The 18,547-nt window shown below is 34.1% G+C and overlaps 1 protein-coding gene across 1 annotated transcript in view; it reads right to left on the reverse strand.

Moving 5' to 3' along the window:
* Nucleotides 1–18,547, reverse strand: part of USP15 (ubiquitin specific peptidase 15) — a 164,152-nt gene that overhangs the window by 42,186 nt on the left and 103,419 nt on the right. Inside the window, 1 exon segment of the mRNA XM_066369325.1 lies at nucleotides 12,560–12,704. Coding sequence (XP_066225422.1) covers nucleotides 12,560–12,704 — 145 coding nt within the window.

Below are 18,547 nucleotides of genomic sequence, written 5' to 3' on the forward strand. Positions count from 1 at the left end.
GAAGGTCAAGAGTAACCTTATAAAAAACAATTTTTATGGGGTGGTATGACAGTCATAGTGATAATATAGTAGCAGTTGATACATATGTACTCTGTGCTAAACCCATTGTAAGAACATTATCTTCATTTAACAGATGAAGAAACTAAGAAGCTTCTTGTTCAAGGTCATACAACTTATAAATTGCAGAACTAGGATTTGAATCCAAGTGGTCAGTTTCTACAAATGCATGCTTTAACTTCAGCAATGTGGACTACTGAACAAGGGATGAGAAAGTAAGGAGAAAGTAGACCATCCTATTCAAGGTCAATGCTTCTCTTCACTCCGCCCCCCTCCCCCCTCCTGCCTCCAGTTTAAAAAAAAAAACTTTATGCCCTGGCTGGTTGGCTTAGAGGTAGAGCACTGACCTGGCATGTGGAAGTCCCGGTTCGATTCCTGGTCAGGACACACAGGAGAGGCAACCTTCTGCTCCTCACCCTCATCCCTTCCCCTCTTCTCTTTCTTTCTCTTCCCCTCCCACAGCCAAGCCTCGATTGATTTGAGCATGTCAGCCCTGGGTGCTGAGGATGGTTCCGTGGAGCCTCCACCTTGGGCGCTAAAAATAGCTCAGTTAGGAGCATGGGCCCCAGATGGGCAGAGCATCAGCCCAGACGAGTGTTACTGGGTGGATCCCGGCAGGGGCGCATGCAGGAGTCTGTTTCTGTATCTCTCCTATTCTCACTTAAAAAAATAAAAATAATTTAAAAAGACTTAAGCATGTATAGAGAGAGAGACAGTGACCAGGTGAGGTTAAAGGTATAGACCAAAGAGAGAGACGCTTAATGGAACAGTCTCAGAGAACATAATACAGGTCCTAAAAAGACGACAGCAACACTTTTGGTATGGTATTTAATGAATGTAAGAAGAATCTTAAAGTTATTTATCTTACCATAAAGAACTTCCTTATAGATAACTAGTAACATTTTTGTCAAAATTTTGTTTTTATTTTAAAAACAGTTATTGAAAGCCTTCTCCTGGCAAGGTATAATGTTCAGGAAAGCCCTGGGCAATTACCAAACAATTATTTATAATACCTCATTATATACCAAATCTGTAAACCTAAAAAACCTATATATATATATACACACACACACACACACAGAAATTCATATATACATAATGAATATATGTGTGACGATTCAATTTCTATTCAAAGCAAAATCTCTCTAAATGAAGGCCAGAGACTTATTTTTAATTATATGTAAGACATAATTATAAAACTTCCTTCCTTCCTTCTTTCTTTCTTCCTGGGGATTTTTTTTTTTTTTTGTATTTTTCTGAAGCTGGAAATGGGGAGGCAGTCAGACAGACTCCCGCATGCGCCAGACTGGGATCCACCCAGCATGCCCACCAGGGGGCGATGCTCTGCCTATCCATCGCGACCAGAGCCACCCCAGCGACTGGGGCAGAGGCCAAGGAGCCATCCCCAGCGCCCGGGCCATCTTTTGCTCCAATGGAGCTTCGGCTGCGGGAGGGGAAGAGAGAGACAGAGAGGAAGGAGAAGGGGAAGGGTGGAGAAGCAGATGGGTGCCTCTCCTGTGTGCCCTGGCCAGAAATCGAACCCGGGACCCCTGCACGCCAGGCCGACGCTCTACCACTGAGCCAACCAGCCAGGGCTTCTTTCTTTCTTTAAAAAAAATAAATACAATCTTTGATGCAATTACTTTAAAAGGCTATGTTTGTTCCACTGATATTATCATGGCTTAAAATAATTTAGGTACGTACTTCTCTTTTTAGAGCTGGGATAAATATGAGAAAGCATCAATAACTAGCATACAGAAGATGCCAATATGTGTTCACTGAGTGTATTTTGCTATATAGTAAAACACTTCTGATGTCGGGACTTCAGTGGTGGAAAAGGCCTAAGTTATATTATAGTTAATCTCTGGTAACTCATTGCTATTTTTATGAGTACATGAGCAAAACATAAGTCATAATGGATAACATACTCTACTATATGAAATCAAGACTCAATGTAAATGTAACCTCCTTGGTGAAACCTTACTTATTTCCAATGGCTTTCTTCCCTTTGTTTCCACAACATTTGGCTAAGCAAGCATTTTATCATCTCTTATTTATTTATATGTCTATTTCATTCACTACACCATGAACTTCTAGAGGATACGCACTTTTTCAACTCTGTATCAACAATGTCTAGAACAGCGGTTCTCAACCTGTGGGTCGCGACCCCGGTGGGAGTTGAACGACCAAAACACAGGGGTTGCCTAAAGCCATCAAAATTAGGCGACCCCTGTGTTTTGGTCGTTCCAACCCCGCCGGGGTCGCGACCACAGGTTGAGAACCTGGTCTAGAACAATACTTGATACATAGAGACTCAATCAACGTTTGTTAAGATTAGCTAAATAAATTGGCCTAAGGAAAACAAGAAAACTAGTTTAGTTGCTCTTAATTCTATTAATTCCCTTGTACCTTTCTGTCTCTAATCTTAGATAAATCCAATTATTTTTTGTACAAACTCAGCCATTTTATGTACCATATAGCTAAGCTGAAAAATCTCAAGTGAACAAATTTATACCATTCTAAGTTGATCTCCTACTTAAGAGGAGATTGCTATATTGTCAATAAATTTACTCATTCATTCTTAGCTATGGTCTCATATTTTTAGGATAAAGAAAGTCATCACAAAATTTAGAAACTATGTGCATCTGTAATTTTTTTTTTCCTGTTGCAACAGTAGTATCTTTCCTCTATTTAAATGTATTTGTAAGGCTTAGTCCTGGGACTTCATTTTTATAGATGTCTTCATTTAGATGCAATCATTTTCCTTATTTTAAATTCCATCTACAACAGCCATATTTCTATTTCTAACCTAGGCCCTATTCTGTATTATATTAGAATACACAACTGCCTATGAATATCCATATGGATGTTTCATGGGCATCACAAACTGTATAGACCTAAAATTAACTCATAATGTTCTCCCCACCACAAAATTGACTCCTCCAATTGCATCCCTCCTCCTAGCACTCTGATTTCATTAAATGGTTATCATTATGATGTACAAGTCAGAAACTAGAGACACACTTGTGATTTCCTTCACTTTTCATTAATTTGAGTGCCTTCTACATTCAAGACACTATTTTGGTAATGGAGCTATAGCAATGACTAAAACAAAGCCTCTGAACTTATGGAGGATGCATACGTGAATTGGAAGTAGGGAGAGGCAGACAGACAGACAAAAAACCCAATCTATAAAGATCATGACTAATGTATGTAATGTAGGGAGGGCAGTTACCATTGTATAGAGTAGGGAAAGATCTGACTAATAACATAGACCTAGATGAAGTGAGAAAGGATATAAATATTTGAAGGAAACACATTCCAGGTATAGGAAATTTAAAGTTGAGAGACCATGAGTCAGGAACCTTTTTGACAAAAGAACTAGTAAGAATGGAGGAAAATGAACAGAGAGAAAAGTGGTAGGAAATAAAATAGCAGGGAGCCAGAGCATATAGGGCCTCATATTATCTTTTAAGGAGTTTAGCTTTTGTTGAATGAAATGAAAAGGTATTTAGTGTAATACACAAAAAGTAACAGAAAATACATTTACTTTGAAAAGAATCGCTCTGGCTACTATTTTTGAAAATAGACCATGGGGTTATTATGGCTAAAAGCAGAGAAATCAGCTAGGAGATAACTGCAATCAACCAGATGAGATGATGATAGCCTGAAACCATCAATGTTTTTGTAATACATTAAAATCCAAATTGCCTCTACATGATTCTCGTTTTTGCCCACTTATTCTAACTTATTTTATACCACTCCCCTTCAAATAGTATTCCATAGGTTACTCACTCTTTGGTTCCTCAAACTTGCTCATGTTAGGGACTTTGCGCATATTGCTGCTGTATCTAATGTCAACTCTCCCCTGCCTAACTCGACCTATTATTTGGTTAGAACTTAAATGTTACTTCTGGAGGATATGACACCCAGCATAATAAATTAGGTACTCTACACACTCTTGTCATTTACTCACAGCAATCAATTTTCTCTTTTCATGATACTTATCATAATTTATGACTTATTTAATGTTTATCTCCCCTACTAGACTCCATGGAAGCAGATACTGTTTTGTTTGTTATAGTATAATTAGTGCCTATCAGAGTGAAAGGCATTTAATAAGCCCTCAATAAGTATTTGCTAAGTAAGTGAATGGATTCTTCTATAAGAACAAGAATACAGTATCTGAAAAAAGAAATTACCCAGGTTGACCACCTACAATATTCTGAAGATAATGCTCTGAATACCTTCCAAAGGAGTTCTTGAATTGTTTTGAATCTTACCTAAATAAATTGTTTTGAACTATACAACAGTAATACTTCTTTATGGAAGCATCTTAAAGTATGGGGGCTATGTATTTTGTATAAACTTAGCATTTTTAATGTTTGCACAACAATGTGCAAGACTCTGGATCTTTGGAGGGAGGTATATTTGTAGTTACCATTATCAATTATAGATTGAAACTCTCATGTTTTCCATTCAATCACAAATAAAAATCTTTTGAACAATTATTAAAATCAACACGATACTTCAGCCTGATATATTAATATCTGCTGTTAAAAAACTTGATTACTATAAGCAATCATAACTAATGAGTCTATTTGTATTAAATTGGTGTTAATCTTTCATAGCCAAAGTAATGTAAACTTGATCCCACCATACTGTACACTTAAAATAGTTAAAATAAATTTGTTACATACATTTGACTAAAAGAAAACATTTTTAAGTATTTCTTATAAGTTGATTATTAAAATTTTGAAGACTGACTATCTCAAAATGTTCTGCGTAATAACCCAGTTTAAACTCATTTATTAACTTGTCTCAGTGAGCAACAAGTCATTTAAACTTCCCTTGCCTCTATTTCATCATCAGTGAAATAAGAATACATTATGCCCTCACTCACCTCTGAGGAAGAGAAATTAAGAGATAATGATATAAAAAACAACCTGTACTATGTGAAGAAGGGTACAGTTATTTATCAGAAGGTGTTTGTTATTGAGTTAATATTTTAAGTTCATGAGAATTAGTGATTTATTTTAAATGGTATTAATTGAAGCAATGGTTTTCAGTAACCAACTCACTGACCCTTCACTCTGCCAAGTATAGTCTACAAATCATTGTAAAGAGATGATTGATAACACTGAGCAATTGATTTCTGTATACATGGTACTAAAAAAATATTGAACTAAGCGTCGATTATTGGCAAAGTGACAACACTAATGAAGTTAATCATGGGCAATGACTATCACCACAAACTATTTCTGCTTACCAACTAAATTAGAAAGATGATCTTAAGTGACACTGAAAAAAAATCCAACAGATGAGGGTACATTAGTAATAAATACAGCACAGCTTTAATTGACTGGAATTTGAAGACTTGACTTGGGGATAGGGGTGAACATGTAATATGGTGTAGAGAGATGTGTTGTAGAATTGGGCAAATGAAACCTGTGTAATTATGTTAACCAGTGTCAACCCAGTAAAAAAGTAAATGTATACATTAAAACAAATAGGTAAAAGATAATAAAAATAACTCCTTAATAGGGATTTAGCATGGCTTTTTTCATTTTAAGGCTCTATTAGTTCAATATCCTATATTTTCTAATGACACTATTCAATAATACCAGCTTATAATTTAGAATATAAGCCTGACAGACTTCTTTTTATAAGAAAAGATTTTTTTAAATTAAATTTAATGCAGTGACATTGATAAATCAGGGTACATATGTTGAGAGAAAACATCTCCAGATTATTTTGACATTTGATTATGCTGTATACCCCTCAAGCCTGACAGACTTTAAAAAGCATAAAGTATTAATGATATTAGTATACATTTTAATAAAGTTGGAAAATAAATTTGAGAAAAGATCTTGACATCAAGAAAACAAACTATTTGATTTTTAGGTAATATAAGTAAATCCAGAACCACTTTCTCTTTCCCTTTGGGCCTTTGGAGGGAAGTATATTTGTAGTTACCATTATCAATTACAGATTGATACTCTCATGTTTTCCATTCAATCACAAATAAGAATCCTTTGAACAATTATTAAAATCAACACAAGATACTTCAGTCTGATATATTAATATCTACTGTTATAAGACTTGATCACTGTAAGCAATCATAATGAATGAGTCAATTTATATTAAATTGGTATTGATCTTTCATAGCTAGAGTAATGTAAAACAATTCTGTATTAGAACCAGAGGTACTTATTTACAAATTCTTGAAATAACCCCTCCATTTTCTTGTATCATTTCCTATTATAGAATGAGAAATAGACAAAATATTTAAAAATTATTATCAGAAAGAAAAATATTAATCCTAGAGAAATTTGTATATTAATTCAAAGAATGTGAAGAGCAGATAAATAAGACTGTTCCCTCTGTATCTGAGGTTCAGAAAGGCATGTGTTCAGGACAAAAAAATCATTATTAACCAAGTTACACAGGTACAGGGTGTTCTTTTAGAGATACAATTTCTTTTTTTTTTTTTCCTTTTTTTCCAAGTGAGAGGAGGGGAGATGGAGAGACAGACTCCTGCATGTGCCCCAACGGTGATTCACTTGGCAGCCCCCATCTGGGGCTGACACTGCCCATCTGGAGCCATGCTCACAACTGAGCTACTTTTAGCTCCTAAGGTGGAGGTTCCATGGAGCCATCCTCAGTGCTTGGAGCTGATGTGCTCAAACCATTCAAGCCATGGCTGAAGAAGAGGAAAAGAGAGAGGGAAGAGAAAGGAGTGGAGAAGCAGATGGTCGCTTTTCCTGTGTGCTCTGACCAGGAATTGAACCTGGGACTTCCACACTGGGCCGATGCTCTACTGCTGTGTCAATGGGCCTGGGCCACCATTTCTCCACCAGATACAAAAACTAAATTCTTACAGAACTATGCTATATACACTCTCCCTCTAAAAAGTATGCCTGAGAATTCAGATTCTTTTTCTACTCCTCTTGCTATTTATTTATTTATTTAGTGACAGGAGGGGAAGCAGAGAGACAGACTCCCATATGCCATCCGACCGGGATCCACCCACCAAGCCCACTAGGGGATGATGCTCTGCCCATTTGGGGTGTTGCTCCATTGCTCGGCAACTGAGCTCTTCTTAGCACCGGAAGGGGAGGCCATGGGGCTATCCTTAGTGCCCGGGCCCAACTCCCTCCAATTGAGCCATGGTGGCAGAAAGGGGGGGTGAGAGAGGGAGAGAGGGAGAGAGAGAGAAGTGAGAGAGGGAGGGGTGGAGAATTAGATGGGCACTTCTCCTGTGTGTACTGACTAGGAATTGAACCCAGGCCATCCACATGCTGGGCTGATACTCTACCACTGAGCAAACCAGCCAGGGCTTTCCTCTTGCTCTTTTAAAAGGGGTATTTCTCCCTTACCCTAGTTTAAGCAATGAGAAAAGTAAAAATATTGGTATTTGTGTTGAGAAAGTGAATGGTTCTAATACAAGTAAGGTAGTTTCCATTTCTTTACTTTTATCAAAATGGAAAGAAGACCTGATTGAGTTGTCATTTGATAGATGATAACATAGTTTTGATGATAGTATGCCATGTAATATTGGGTACATAATATGAAAGGAACTCAAATAATTGAGTTAATTACCTGGATTAGATAAAAATTTGCCCTAGGAAATATCTGAATTTTTAGTCAGCTACATTCTCAATATAACAGAGGAAATAATTTTCTTCAAGATCTAAAGTATTTTTAAAACTTTTTGAGGATTTAAGGTGTCTTTTTTGATGAAACTATACTCATTTATTTAACTATAAATTTGGCTAATTTGAATAAAATTAAAGAACTTCATGTTAAAATGGGCTTCCAAGAATTTGTGTTCCAATAAATGCAAAAAGAATGTCACAAGGGGAGAGCAGGTAAGCATTATATTTAATCATATTCAAAGCTATGAAGTACAGAAATATAGAAATAATAGCTTCAGTAGTGATTTTCTCACTGTTTTTATAACATAATGAGAATCTAAAAAGAATGTTATTTCTGTGTAGTATTGTTCATTCTCTTTAAGTCTTTTTAAAAAAAAACCTTTAAACTTTCTATTTAACATTCTTTACTGCATAAACTTTTTCCTAACCCAAGAAATCACAGAAAAAAAGTGACTTTAAAAATGCTTGGAATCACAACTGATTTTACATTGAATACCAGGAAAAATGGACAGGTCCTTGTTACTATCATTTTTTTTCAATGACGTCCTACAGTCTATTCAGGAGCCCTATTACTTGCAAGTAAAAAGTTTGAAAACAACCATCTTACGCCATGCTGCTTTCCAGTGGAAAAGACCATATCACTCCCCTGCTTCAAATCCATCTGAAGAGCTGCTTCTTCCAGGAAGCCAATCATGAGCCTCCTAGGCCTTGACAATGAAAAAGACAAGGTTGGAGTGCTCCTGAATCTACTCAGCTAACGCTAATTAAAATTATCTCCAATTAAAAACACTAGACATTCTCTCAGTCGAGTAATACATTTAGCACACTAGAAAATTATTTTAACTTATTTGTACCACCAGAACATGGTGGTATATGCCTTTAATCATAAATACTCAGGAAGCTGAGTTCAGAGATAACCTGAACTTAAAATTTTTGAGTTCCCTGTAGACTGAATATGCACACTCAGTTCCATGTTACTATATCCCTTGTCTATCAGTTTGCCTAGGGAGAACTAAACTAACACAGTTCAGAAAATGGAACAAAAGATAAATATCACTGTTGAGTACTACTAAATGAAAAAGAATTAAAACTACATTCAATTCTTTCTTTTTTCACAATTCTGTCTTCACCTAGCTAAAGTGGAATAAGACTTGTAGGAAAAAACAAATATATGGCTATGATTTTTAGAATTTTTCTAGAGTCACTATGCTTAACTTAGTGAATTTAAAAAGTCAAAATACTATTAACCTAATACATACCCAATTCTTATAACATGCCAGTCACTATCCTAAGACCTTTTTCTTCATCACTTCACTTAATCCCTGCAAACTCCTAAAGTATAAGGTACTTATTTTCCTCATCTGATAAGAAAAATGAGCTATGGAAATAACTTGTATAGGACAACACAGCTCCTAAATAGGAAAGGCATGTGTTAATCCAGGCAGTGCTAACTGCACAGTCTGTGCTAACCTATAGTACTAAGTTTTGATGTGTTTTTTTCTTTTTTTTCTAGCCAGAAAATGGTTTGTAAGCTATTCTTCAGAGTCTTGTGACCCCATTAGAATTCTTCTGGGGCCATTAAGTAAAGTAAAAGAAAGCAGATGGGACTCTGGGCACTTCACCCAAACAAAGCAATTTCACTACATCTGTTTAAACATTGATGATATAATTAAATTTTCACAGTAATTCTTTGATTTTTTCATGCCAAAAAGCAAAAAGTTTGAAAATCACAGTATCTAGACTATAATCTTCATAAGGTGAGGATCTATGTCCAAAATTATCTCACATTTTTGACATTAAATAAATATTAATACATTCAAACCACTTGACAGTACTATAACTCATCTGATAAATTTAATACAAATACCATTATATCAGAGAAAACCTCAAACTCCAATATAATAAAAATGAATAAAAACATAAAATCACATTTAGATTGGGGTTGTTTACTTTTTAATTAGGAGTGAGCAAAAGATTTCATTACTTCAAAGCTACTGATGGAACAGGTTTGCTTTTCATACTCTTTTATTTTTAGATAAACCAATACTGTCCGATGTACTAAAATACCCATTCATATATTTAGGATTACTAAACTAATACAAGAAATTACATTAAAATTTAAATTATCAGTATAACTTATTTTATAATATTTTCTGAAGTTCTTGATTTGTCTTCTATTTCACCGAAGTTATAAGGAAACTTGAAAAAAAAACTATTATCTTTAATCATTTTCATCTATGGGCCTAATAACTTAGGAAAAAGGCTACTGCCACCATTTCGTGTTGAAATCTTACATTTAAGTTGATTAAAAATCATAAGATTTAAGAAAATAAAACTAAAGTACTAGTCTTCCTAATTCTGGATTTGGATGAAAAGACAAGGTAGTAAAAATAAAAACTCTTATTTTTTTTCCTCTAATTTACTTGGAGAGTTTTATTTTGGAGAAAATACAGTTTCTAACCAAGAAGACATAAAATATATTTACTGCTTAAAACACTTCATTAAAATTTTCATAGAACTGTTTCTTACTTTATAATTATTGCCAGAAAATAACAAACTATCATCCTAACAAATCTCATCCTCATGGTTGTACTTCAGTTGAAATACAACATGTGAAGATGAAGTATATTCAGAGAGAGGGTCAGCACTACATCTACCAATTTATTGTAATAAAATTGCTTTGAACAGTACCAAAAACTAATATGAAGTTTCTGATACCTTAAAAATGTATACAAGAAAGTTAATCAAATGCCAAACCTAGCTTACTATAGCTAATTTGAAGATTTAATTTTAATACTTATTTTTGAGAAATTGCACTTAACTGGAGACAAACACAGAAGAGACTATATTTACTGCCTGCATTGTTAAAATATTTTCTTAATCCTTATGAAAAAGCACCAACACCGGTTTTTTTATACTAGAAAAAAAAAAACACCCCAAAACTGAAGCTATATCAAGTCTCTGGAACCAAAGTAACTTTGTTTTTATAAAACATTTTCCACAGATGGTACTAAAGATGATTTTCAGTGAGCAGGTTGGGAAGTCGAACAGATAACCAAACAAAATTACAACCTGCCTGCGCCATTTCTATCTCTGAGGATTCGACAGCAATGCACTTTACTTTGTTATATAGATTCTACTTTAAGAATGGTATGCTTTGGCTTGCTCTTCTCAGATGAATAAAGACTTTTTGCCCTTTCTCCTCTTCCAGAAAAATAAAGATAAAAATTTACTTCACATTAGAGTATAAACAATACTACTCATCAAAGGTTTAAAGGAAGAGTTTATTAATCTACATAGTATCTGCTTGGGTAAGGCTATTTCCTGAGTGGCTCAATTCTAAACAAAGAAATCAGAAATGAACCAATTATGACCCCTTGTGTATTTCTAAAAGATTGCGTATTCTTGGTCTACAGAGTTATGACAGTTTAATTCTAATTTCCCAAGAATGCAATAAAGACAATGGTTAATTTAGGGGTAGAACTAGATTAATGACAACATACAAAAGGGTTTATTTAGAATTTCGGATGGTGTACAGTCCTGTACTTTTCTCAGTTAAACAAAAAGATACGCAATAATGTCCTCATCAATCCATATTCTGCATTTAATCTTTCTCTTTGGAGGTTGCCTCTTAGGCACAGGAGATTCAGTAGTAAATATAAATAGACACCAGAAAACTGCTGATTTAAAAATAAAAATTCTGTGTATGCAAAAAATAAATAAAAGGACTTACCAAAAAAGTTAAAATTCAAATATCAAAAGCAATATGCCATTATCTTGGGCTTTTGAAAAAGAATTACATTTGTGAAAAGGGTAGTAAATAACCACTTCTAATTTTATACGTAGTGACAGTGATATTAAAATACATATAGATCTTGTTACTTCAAAATCAATCAAAGACATAAATAGTTAACAAGTTGGAAGGGGGTATAGACAGAGCAGGAAGAAAAGAGATGCTCCAGGGAGAGGCAACGGGAAAAAAGGGCAGTGATCTCTTATATCCCCAAATTAAAAATCTATAAGGAAAAGTGATGTGTTAAAGTATGTATATAAAAAGTTTCATAGTTTTCTAGCTTTTTAAAATCTTAATTTCACATTAATGCAAAAAAAAGATTTAAAAAGAATTTTATTTAGAGTTAGTGGTTTGGTGACCATAAAATATTTTTCTCTAACACTCCCACCAATGTCCAAAATAAACCCCCCACAAAAAACAAAAACCAAGAGACTTCTACTGACTATGTAGAGATCTCACTAACCTCCTTTTCTTCTCAGAGAGCCTGTTTGGAAGATAACCTCAGGATAATTTGTAGTATCAGTATAATAAATGCTAATCTTAGGGGAAAAATAATTTAATCTTCAATTTTAGAGAATCAAGATAATTTAAGAACTAAGAAAAGTCAATCAGTAAATTAAATAATCCCTCCTTCTTACATTTAATAAAAATAATCTTCTGGAAAAGTATGTTCTCCCTTAATTTTAATAGGTTATCTTATAAATATTTATGATAAATATTATATACATAATTCAAAAGCTTATTATCAAATTTTTTTTAAAGCTCGGAGAGCCTAGGTTTTCGATTTGGAATTACATTTTTGCATGAAGTGATATTTAATCTTCTATGTGGTAATCAATCTCATGCCGACAAATAGAGAAACATGATAATGATATTCTACTATCAGCACCAGAATAAATGAGTCAAATGTGTATACTTAAATATACCGTGAAAATAGAAACTCTCAAAGCATATATAATACTCATGTGCTGACATAAAACCAAACTCTACTCTTCTTGTATTATGGACTTCCATGAAACACATGAGTTTTATATTGTTTGGAAAAACCTACCTGAATAGCTGAATTCATGAAACATGTATTTCCCAAGTTACTTAGGCCACAGAGGCCTGGCTGTTCATTGTTTCTTCCAGGTTCTGAATAATCATAGCTCTTATAAGCAGCATATGATGGGAGACAATAATTTGAGTTTTTCACACTGGAAGAAAACAAAAAATATTTTTTACAATGCAGCCAATTATTACAATATAGTTATAATAGAGTACTTTAAAATCTATTTGAGGTAGGTGGTTAGCTGTTAAACATTTTTATAAATCATTTAACTCGTTCTTTTTAAGACGTGAACTTAAATCAAAATACTCCCTTAATTAAGATACTCTTCATCAAATCAACAAAATTATTGCATCATATTCCAAACCAAACCAATCACTATTACCTCTTTCTACCCTTGATTAACTGGAGCAGCTTAATAGCTTGCGCCATTCTTCATTGCTCCATCAAATTTAAAACATTCAGATTTTAAACACCACTCATGGCAATAAATCATCTAATTTTATGTCCCCTTCACATCCTGCTACTGTAAGAGAGTAGCAGAAACATGTTACTTTAGTAACAGGTGAGAGTAGAATTTACAAGGCCTCTGTGACATCACCGTTTTGATGCACTGAAAATTCAATTTATAGTTTCTATGCTAGTCCAGCAAAATTTAGTCTTCAAATGTTGAAAAGAGCCGGGGATGATCAGGAATGCAAAAATGAAATGATTCTAAGCAAATAAATTACAGTATTATTTGGCTTTTCTTTTTTCTAGCTTGTTAGAATAATGCAGTTTATTTAACTACATAAATAATAACTTTAGGATAATTTGTACTATAAGTATAATAAATATAAATCTTAAAAAATATATAATATTCAATCTTAGAGAATCAAGGTAGTTTTAGAAAGAACTAAGAAAAGTAAAAAATTTAATCTTTTTATATGTAATAAAAATAAACTGCAGAAAAGTATAGATTTTACTTTAACTTTTAAAAGGTTATGTTACAAAATATTTATAATGGATACTTTAATATAATTCAAAAAAATATTTTCAATCACTTTCTTTTTATTCATTAGTACAAATCTGAACAAGAATCAAGGTCATTTGCTAAAAGCAATAACTGTTATAAATAAACATGACAATCTTAATTGGCTATAATTTGTTCTTGATATATTTTAAAAGTAGTTTTTACTTATAATTTCAAATACATTGTACTATAGATTCTATACTCCTAGTCAATTATTTTAAGTTTAATTGGACTGTGCAACAGCCTGTCCTATCAAAGCCTTTAGTAAACACATGCACAAACACACGCCAACAAGCTAAACAGGTAAAACACAAAACCACATCAACCAAAATTACATACACAATGCTAGTTCCCTAATATTTTTTTATTTTTTATTTTTTATTTTTATTTTTGTATTTTTCTGAAGCTAGAAACGGGGAGAGACAGTCAGACACACTCCTGCATGCGCCCGACCGGGATCCACCCGGCACGCCCACCAGGGGGCGATGCTCTGCCCATTCGGGGCGTCGCTCTGCTGCGACCAGAGCCACTCTAGCGCCTGGGGCAGAGGCCAAGGAGCCATCCTCAGTGCCCGGGCCATCTTTGCTCCAATGGAGCCTCGGCTGCGGGAGGGGAAGAGAGAGACAGAGAGGAAGGAGGGGGGAGGGTGGAGAAGCAGATGGGCGCCTCTCCTGTGTGCCCTGGCCGGGAATCGAACCCGGGACTTCTGCATGCCAGGCCGACGCTCTACCACTGAGCCAATCGGCCTGGGAGTTCCCTAATATTTTATTTTAAAGAAAATATCTCCTCATCACAAACAAAAAGATTAAATCCCAAACTAAAAAAAACAACAATTCCTCTGAGATTGAACAAAATTAGCAGGACCCAAAACAATATAACAGTGATCAATTCAAATTCAGAATGGTTAATCTTGTAGCTATATGCTTGTTTTAAACTAAAAAAAAAAGGGTATAAAATAAATAGAACTCAAGTATCTTGGTTTTTGCAGATCACTAGCCTTATAATTCATGTTTTATTTTATATTCCCAGTAATTAATAAAGTACATCTGTGACATCACTGTCATAGTACATCTATTAGCAATTTAATATATATTCACTCAATGACTAACGATTGGATTCTTGAATCTAACTAACATCAAAGATATTCAACAAAAAACTGAATCCTGTTTTTTATTCTTTTAATTTCTCTAACAAGTGCTAAAAAATCAAGGTCTGCTACATAGTAAAAAAAAAAAAAAAAAAGGCAAGGCCTATATTTTTGTACGTTTTAAAAACACACATTCTGAAAAAAACCCCCACAAAAAAACACATGTTCTGGATATAAAAATATAAAATTTAAGTAGTCTACAAGTATATAGGTAAGACAATGCCCAAATGCATACTAATGTATACACCTACAAACATACACAAGTGAAAAGACTAAAAGCATATTTACATGCTTATTCCATAAGTATACATTCAAATATCTATTTCTTGTACACATAACACAAATGGATACTGGAAGCTCTATTCTTTGTGGTAACAGGATGAGATTTGCTGGAAGAATTTTACCTATTTACTGAAAAAATGAACAAAATCTTTGCAAATACAGCTTTTGATTTGATTCTGTCTTTTAAAATCTGGATTCTTCAAAAATTTCTACATTTAGTTTAAGTAACAGGGTAAGTTTAAGCCTTTCCCAAAGATTGAGAAAATCTAGATGTACAATGATAATGAAAACTGATGAAGTTAAAATATTTTAATACTATATTTACTGGTCACTTTTATTTCATATTTTATGTGATTTCTAAATCAAGTATTAAACTCTGTAATAAGAAATACCAGCAGTTCTTTAAATACTTTGACAAAGTATATAGAAACCGAAGTCTGAAGAACGGCTTCTATTTTTTCATGACTATTTTCTGCTTTTAATGTTCTAAAGAGAGTAAGCTAGTCCTCCATCCTATAAAGCTATATGATTTCACAAAAATAAATACATTTGCCAGTAATCTTCACGGGAATTTAAATACTATACTAGTTTAATTCTGTATTATAATTCTATCGCAAACATACATTAAAAATGTAACATTTTTGGAGGAGTAAAATTAAGCCCTTATCTTTCTATAAAAATTTCAGACTGACTTTTGAATTAGCACTTACACTGGACATTATAAACATTCACATCTATAATTTAATCCTCATAACTATAGTCATGCTCAATTTGCAGTTAATGAAATGATATTTTTAGTAAGTAACTTGTTAAGGACCAGATGATAGCATGTTCTGGTAGCCTCCTAAATCCAGGTCCCGGATTAATCTTACAGGGAGTCATTTCCATTTCAAAAAGAGCTTTAAATGAATTAACAGTAAAATAGAATTGTGTTCTGATGTGAAATGCCAAGAGTTGAGACAATAAACAAATTAAAAAGTCTTTAAAGGCAGCATTATATCAAGGCAAATATAGCTACTGAGAAAAATGCAGGAAACAGAATAAATTTGGCACATATTAAAATGTACTTATAGTATAATTAAGTACAAGTGCAAGAACAAAGGCTGTTTGGACTTACAGGTAAAATAACTACATAGGGTAAATAAATAATATTACAGCAACTGTTTTTTTATAATAATTAGTCTTCAATAAAAACTTTATTAAACTTAAATGATTCAAAGTATACTTTGTTATTACCTTTATAACTAATATTCTTATTTCTGGAAATGAAATGGTCTATCTTGGTAATGTATCAGCTAAATTCAAGTCTTGAATTTGTCAATAAATTTCATATAACATTGTGTTATAACTACTGATTTTAATATATACTTTCTACTTGTAGAATATCTCATATATGAAGTTTCAAAACTGCCCATAATCTAAAAAGGTCACTACCCATTTTACTTATATTTTCTAAAGATTTTATTTCCTGATTTTAGAGAGAGGAGAGAGAGAAAGAAAGAAAGAAAGAGAGAGAGGGAGAGAGAACAAGGCACGGGAGGAGCAGGAAGCATCAACTCGTAGTAGTAGCTTCTCCTATGTGCCTTGACTGGGTAAGCCCAGGGTTTCAAACCAGTGACCTCAGCATTCCAAGTTGATGCTTTATACCACCGCACCACCACAGGTCAGGCCCATTTTACATATTTTTAATTAAAGAAGCTATGCTATTTCTATCTGATGCCTTAAGTTGCTACTTACTTCCACAAGTTGAATGGAAAATTAAGAAATAAATTTTATGTGAAATAATTGTTCAGATAATACATTAATTAACGTTTTTTGAAAATGAAAAAGAATTTTCCATATTATAAATGTTTAAATTTTGTTTCTTACTAAGAAAGGAGAGCTTTATTTTTAAAATTTTTAAATTTTTTTAAATTTTTTTCTTTTTCTTTTCATTTTTCTGAAGCTGGAAACAGGGAGAGACAGTCAGACAGACTCCCGCATGCGCCCGACCGGGATCCACCTGGCACGCCCACCAGGGGCGATGCTCTGCCCACCAGGGGGTGATGCTCTGCCCATCCTGGGGGTCGCCATGTTGCGACCAGAGCCACTCTAGCGCCTGAGGCAGAGGCCACAGAGCCATCCCCAGCGCCCGGGCCATCTTTGCTCCAATGGAGCCTTGGCTGCAGGAGGGGAAGAGAGAGACAGAGAGGAAAGCGCTGCGGAGGGGTGGAGAAGCAAATGGGCGCTTCTCCTGTGTGCCCTGGCCGGGAATTGAACCCGGGTCCTCCGCACGCTAGGCCGACGCTCTACCGCTGAGCCAACCGGCCAGGGCTAAATTTTTTTATTTATTCATTTTAGAGAGGAGAGAGTGAGAGAGAGAGACAGAGGGGAGGAGCTGGAAGCATCAACTCCCATATGTGCCTTGACCAGGCAAGCCCAGGGTTTTGAACCGGCGACCTCAGCATTTCCGGGTCGACGCTTTATCCACTGTGCCACCACAGGTCAGGTGGAGAGCTTTACTTTTAATAAGCATGATGATACCTCAGTAGTTATGTTGCTTAGTTTCCTAATATGAAAGGACTATTTTAGTTCCTAAAATAGACAAATATAGTTAAAAATATAATCTAGGCATAGAAGTAAAGTCATTAGTTTATCATGTTTTAAAAATAAGAAAACACTCCAATTCCTCTTTTAATATTTTCTGCAGTTAGAGGTTTTGAGATCAGATTTTACTGTCATATTTTCACTATGAGAGGGAAATAGACAAAAACAAACACAGCAGACCACATAATACTAACATAGCAATTCCAGTTAAAATATAGTCCATGTTCAATACAGTCTATATACAGTTAAAAATCATTTCAAAGAATGACTATAAATACCTGGTATAAATGTTATACCTGGAACTAAATTCTTTTATAGTAAGTATGGGAGCCACCTGCAATTGTAGAAACATAAGTAATCTTCTATCTCCTATGAAAAAATTACTTTTGATGAATCTAATCATATAAAACATAAACCAGATTAAAGGGAAATATTTCCTTTTACTCTCTTACCTGAGGATAAATATTTTTAAGTAGAAAAGAACATTGCAATTTTGGATATTCAGTGTCTTCAATATTTCACTATTATACTACAATGTAATGTTATTTACACTGTTGGTGCACATATCCTTTAATGAATTACTAAAATAAGGAAATGAATGTTTTATTTTTATTTTTTTTAGATTTATTGATTTTGAGAGGAGAAGAGAAAGGGGGTGAGAAGAGGGAAGCATCAACTCGTAGTAGCTGCTTCCTGTATGTGCCTTGACCAGGCAAGCTCAGGGATTCAAACCAGCGACCTCGGCATTCCAGTTGATGCTTCATCCACTGCGCCTCCACAAGTCAGAAAGGAAATGAATGTTTTAAGTCTTCTTAATACATATGGCAAACTTTTCTCTAGAAAAGTTGAACTAATACTTCAACTACTCAAACAGAATCCTTGTGAGAATAAATATTCTCACTTAATTTAACCTGAGATGAAGATGAAAGAAAGTGAATAGAAATTTTTATGGTTTTAATTTACA

This window comes from Saccopteryx leptura, chromosome 2 (assembly GCF_036850995.1).
Source record: "Saccopteryx leptura isolate mSacLep1 chromosome 2, mSacLep1_pri_phased_curated, whole genome shotgun sequence".
NCBI classification, from domain to species: Eukaryota; Metazoa; Chordata; class Mammalia; order Chiroptera; family Emballonuridae; genus Saccopteryx; species Saccopteryx leptura.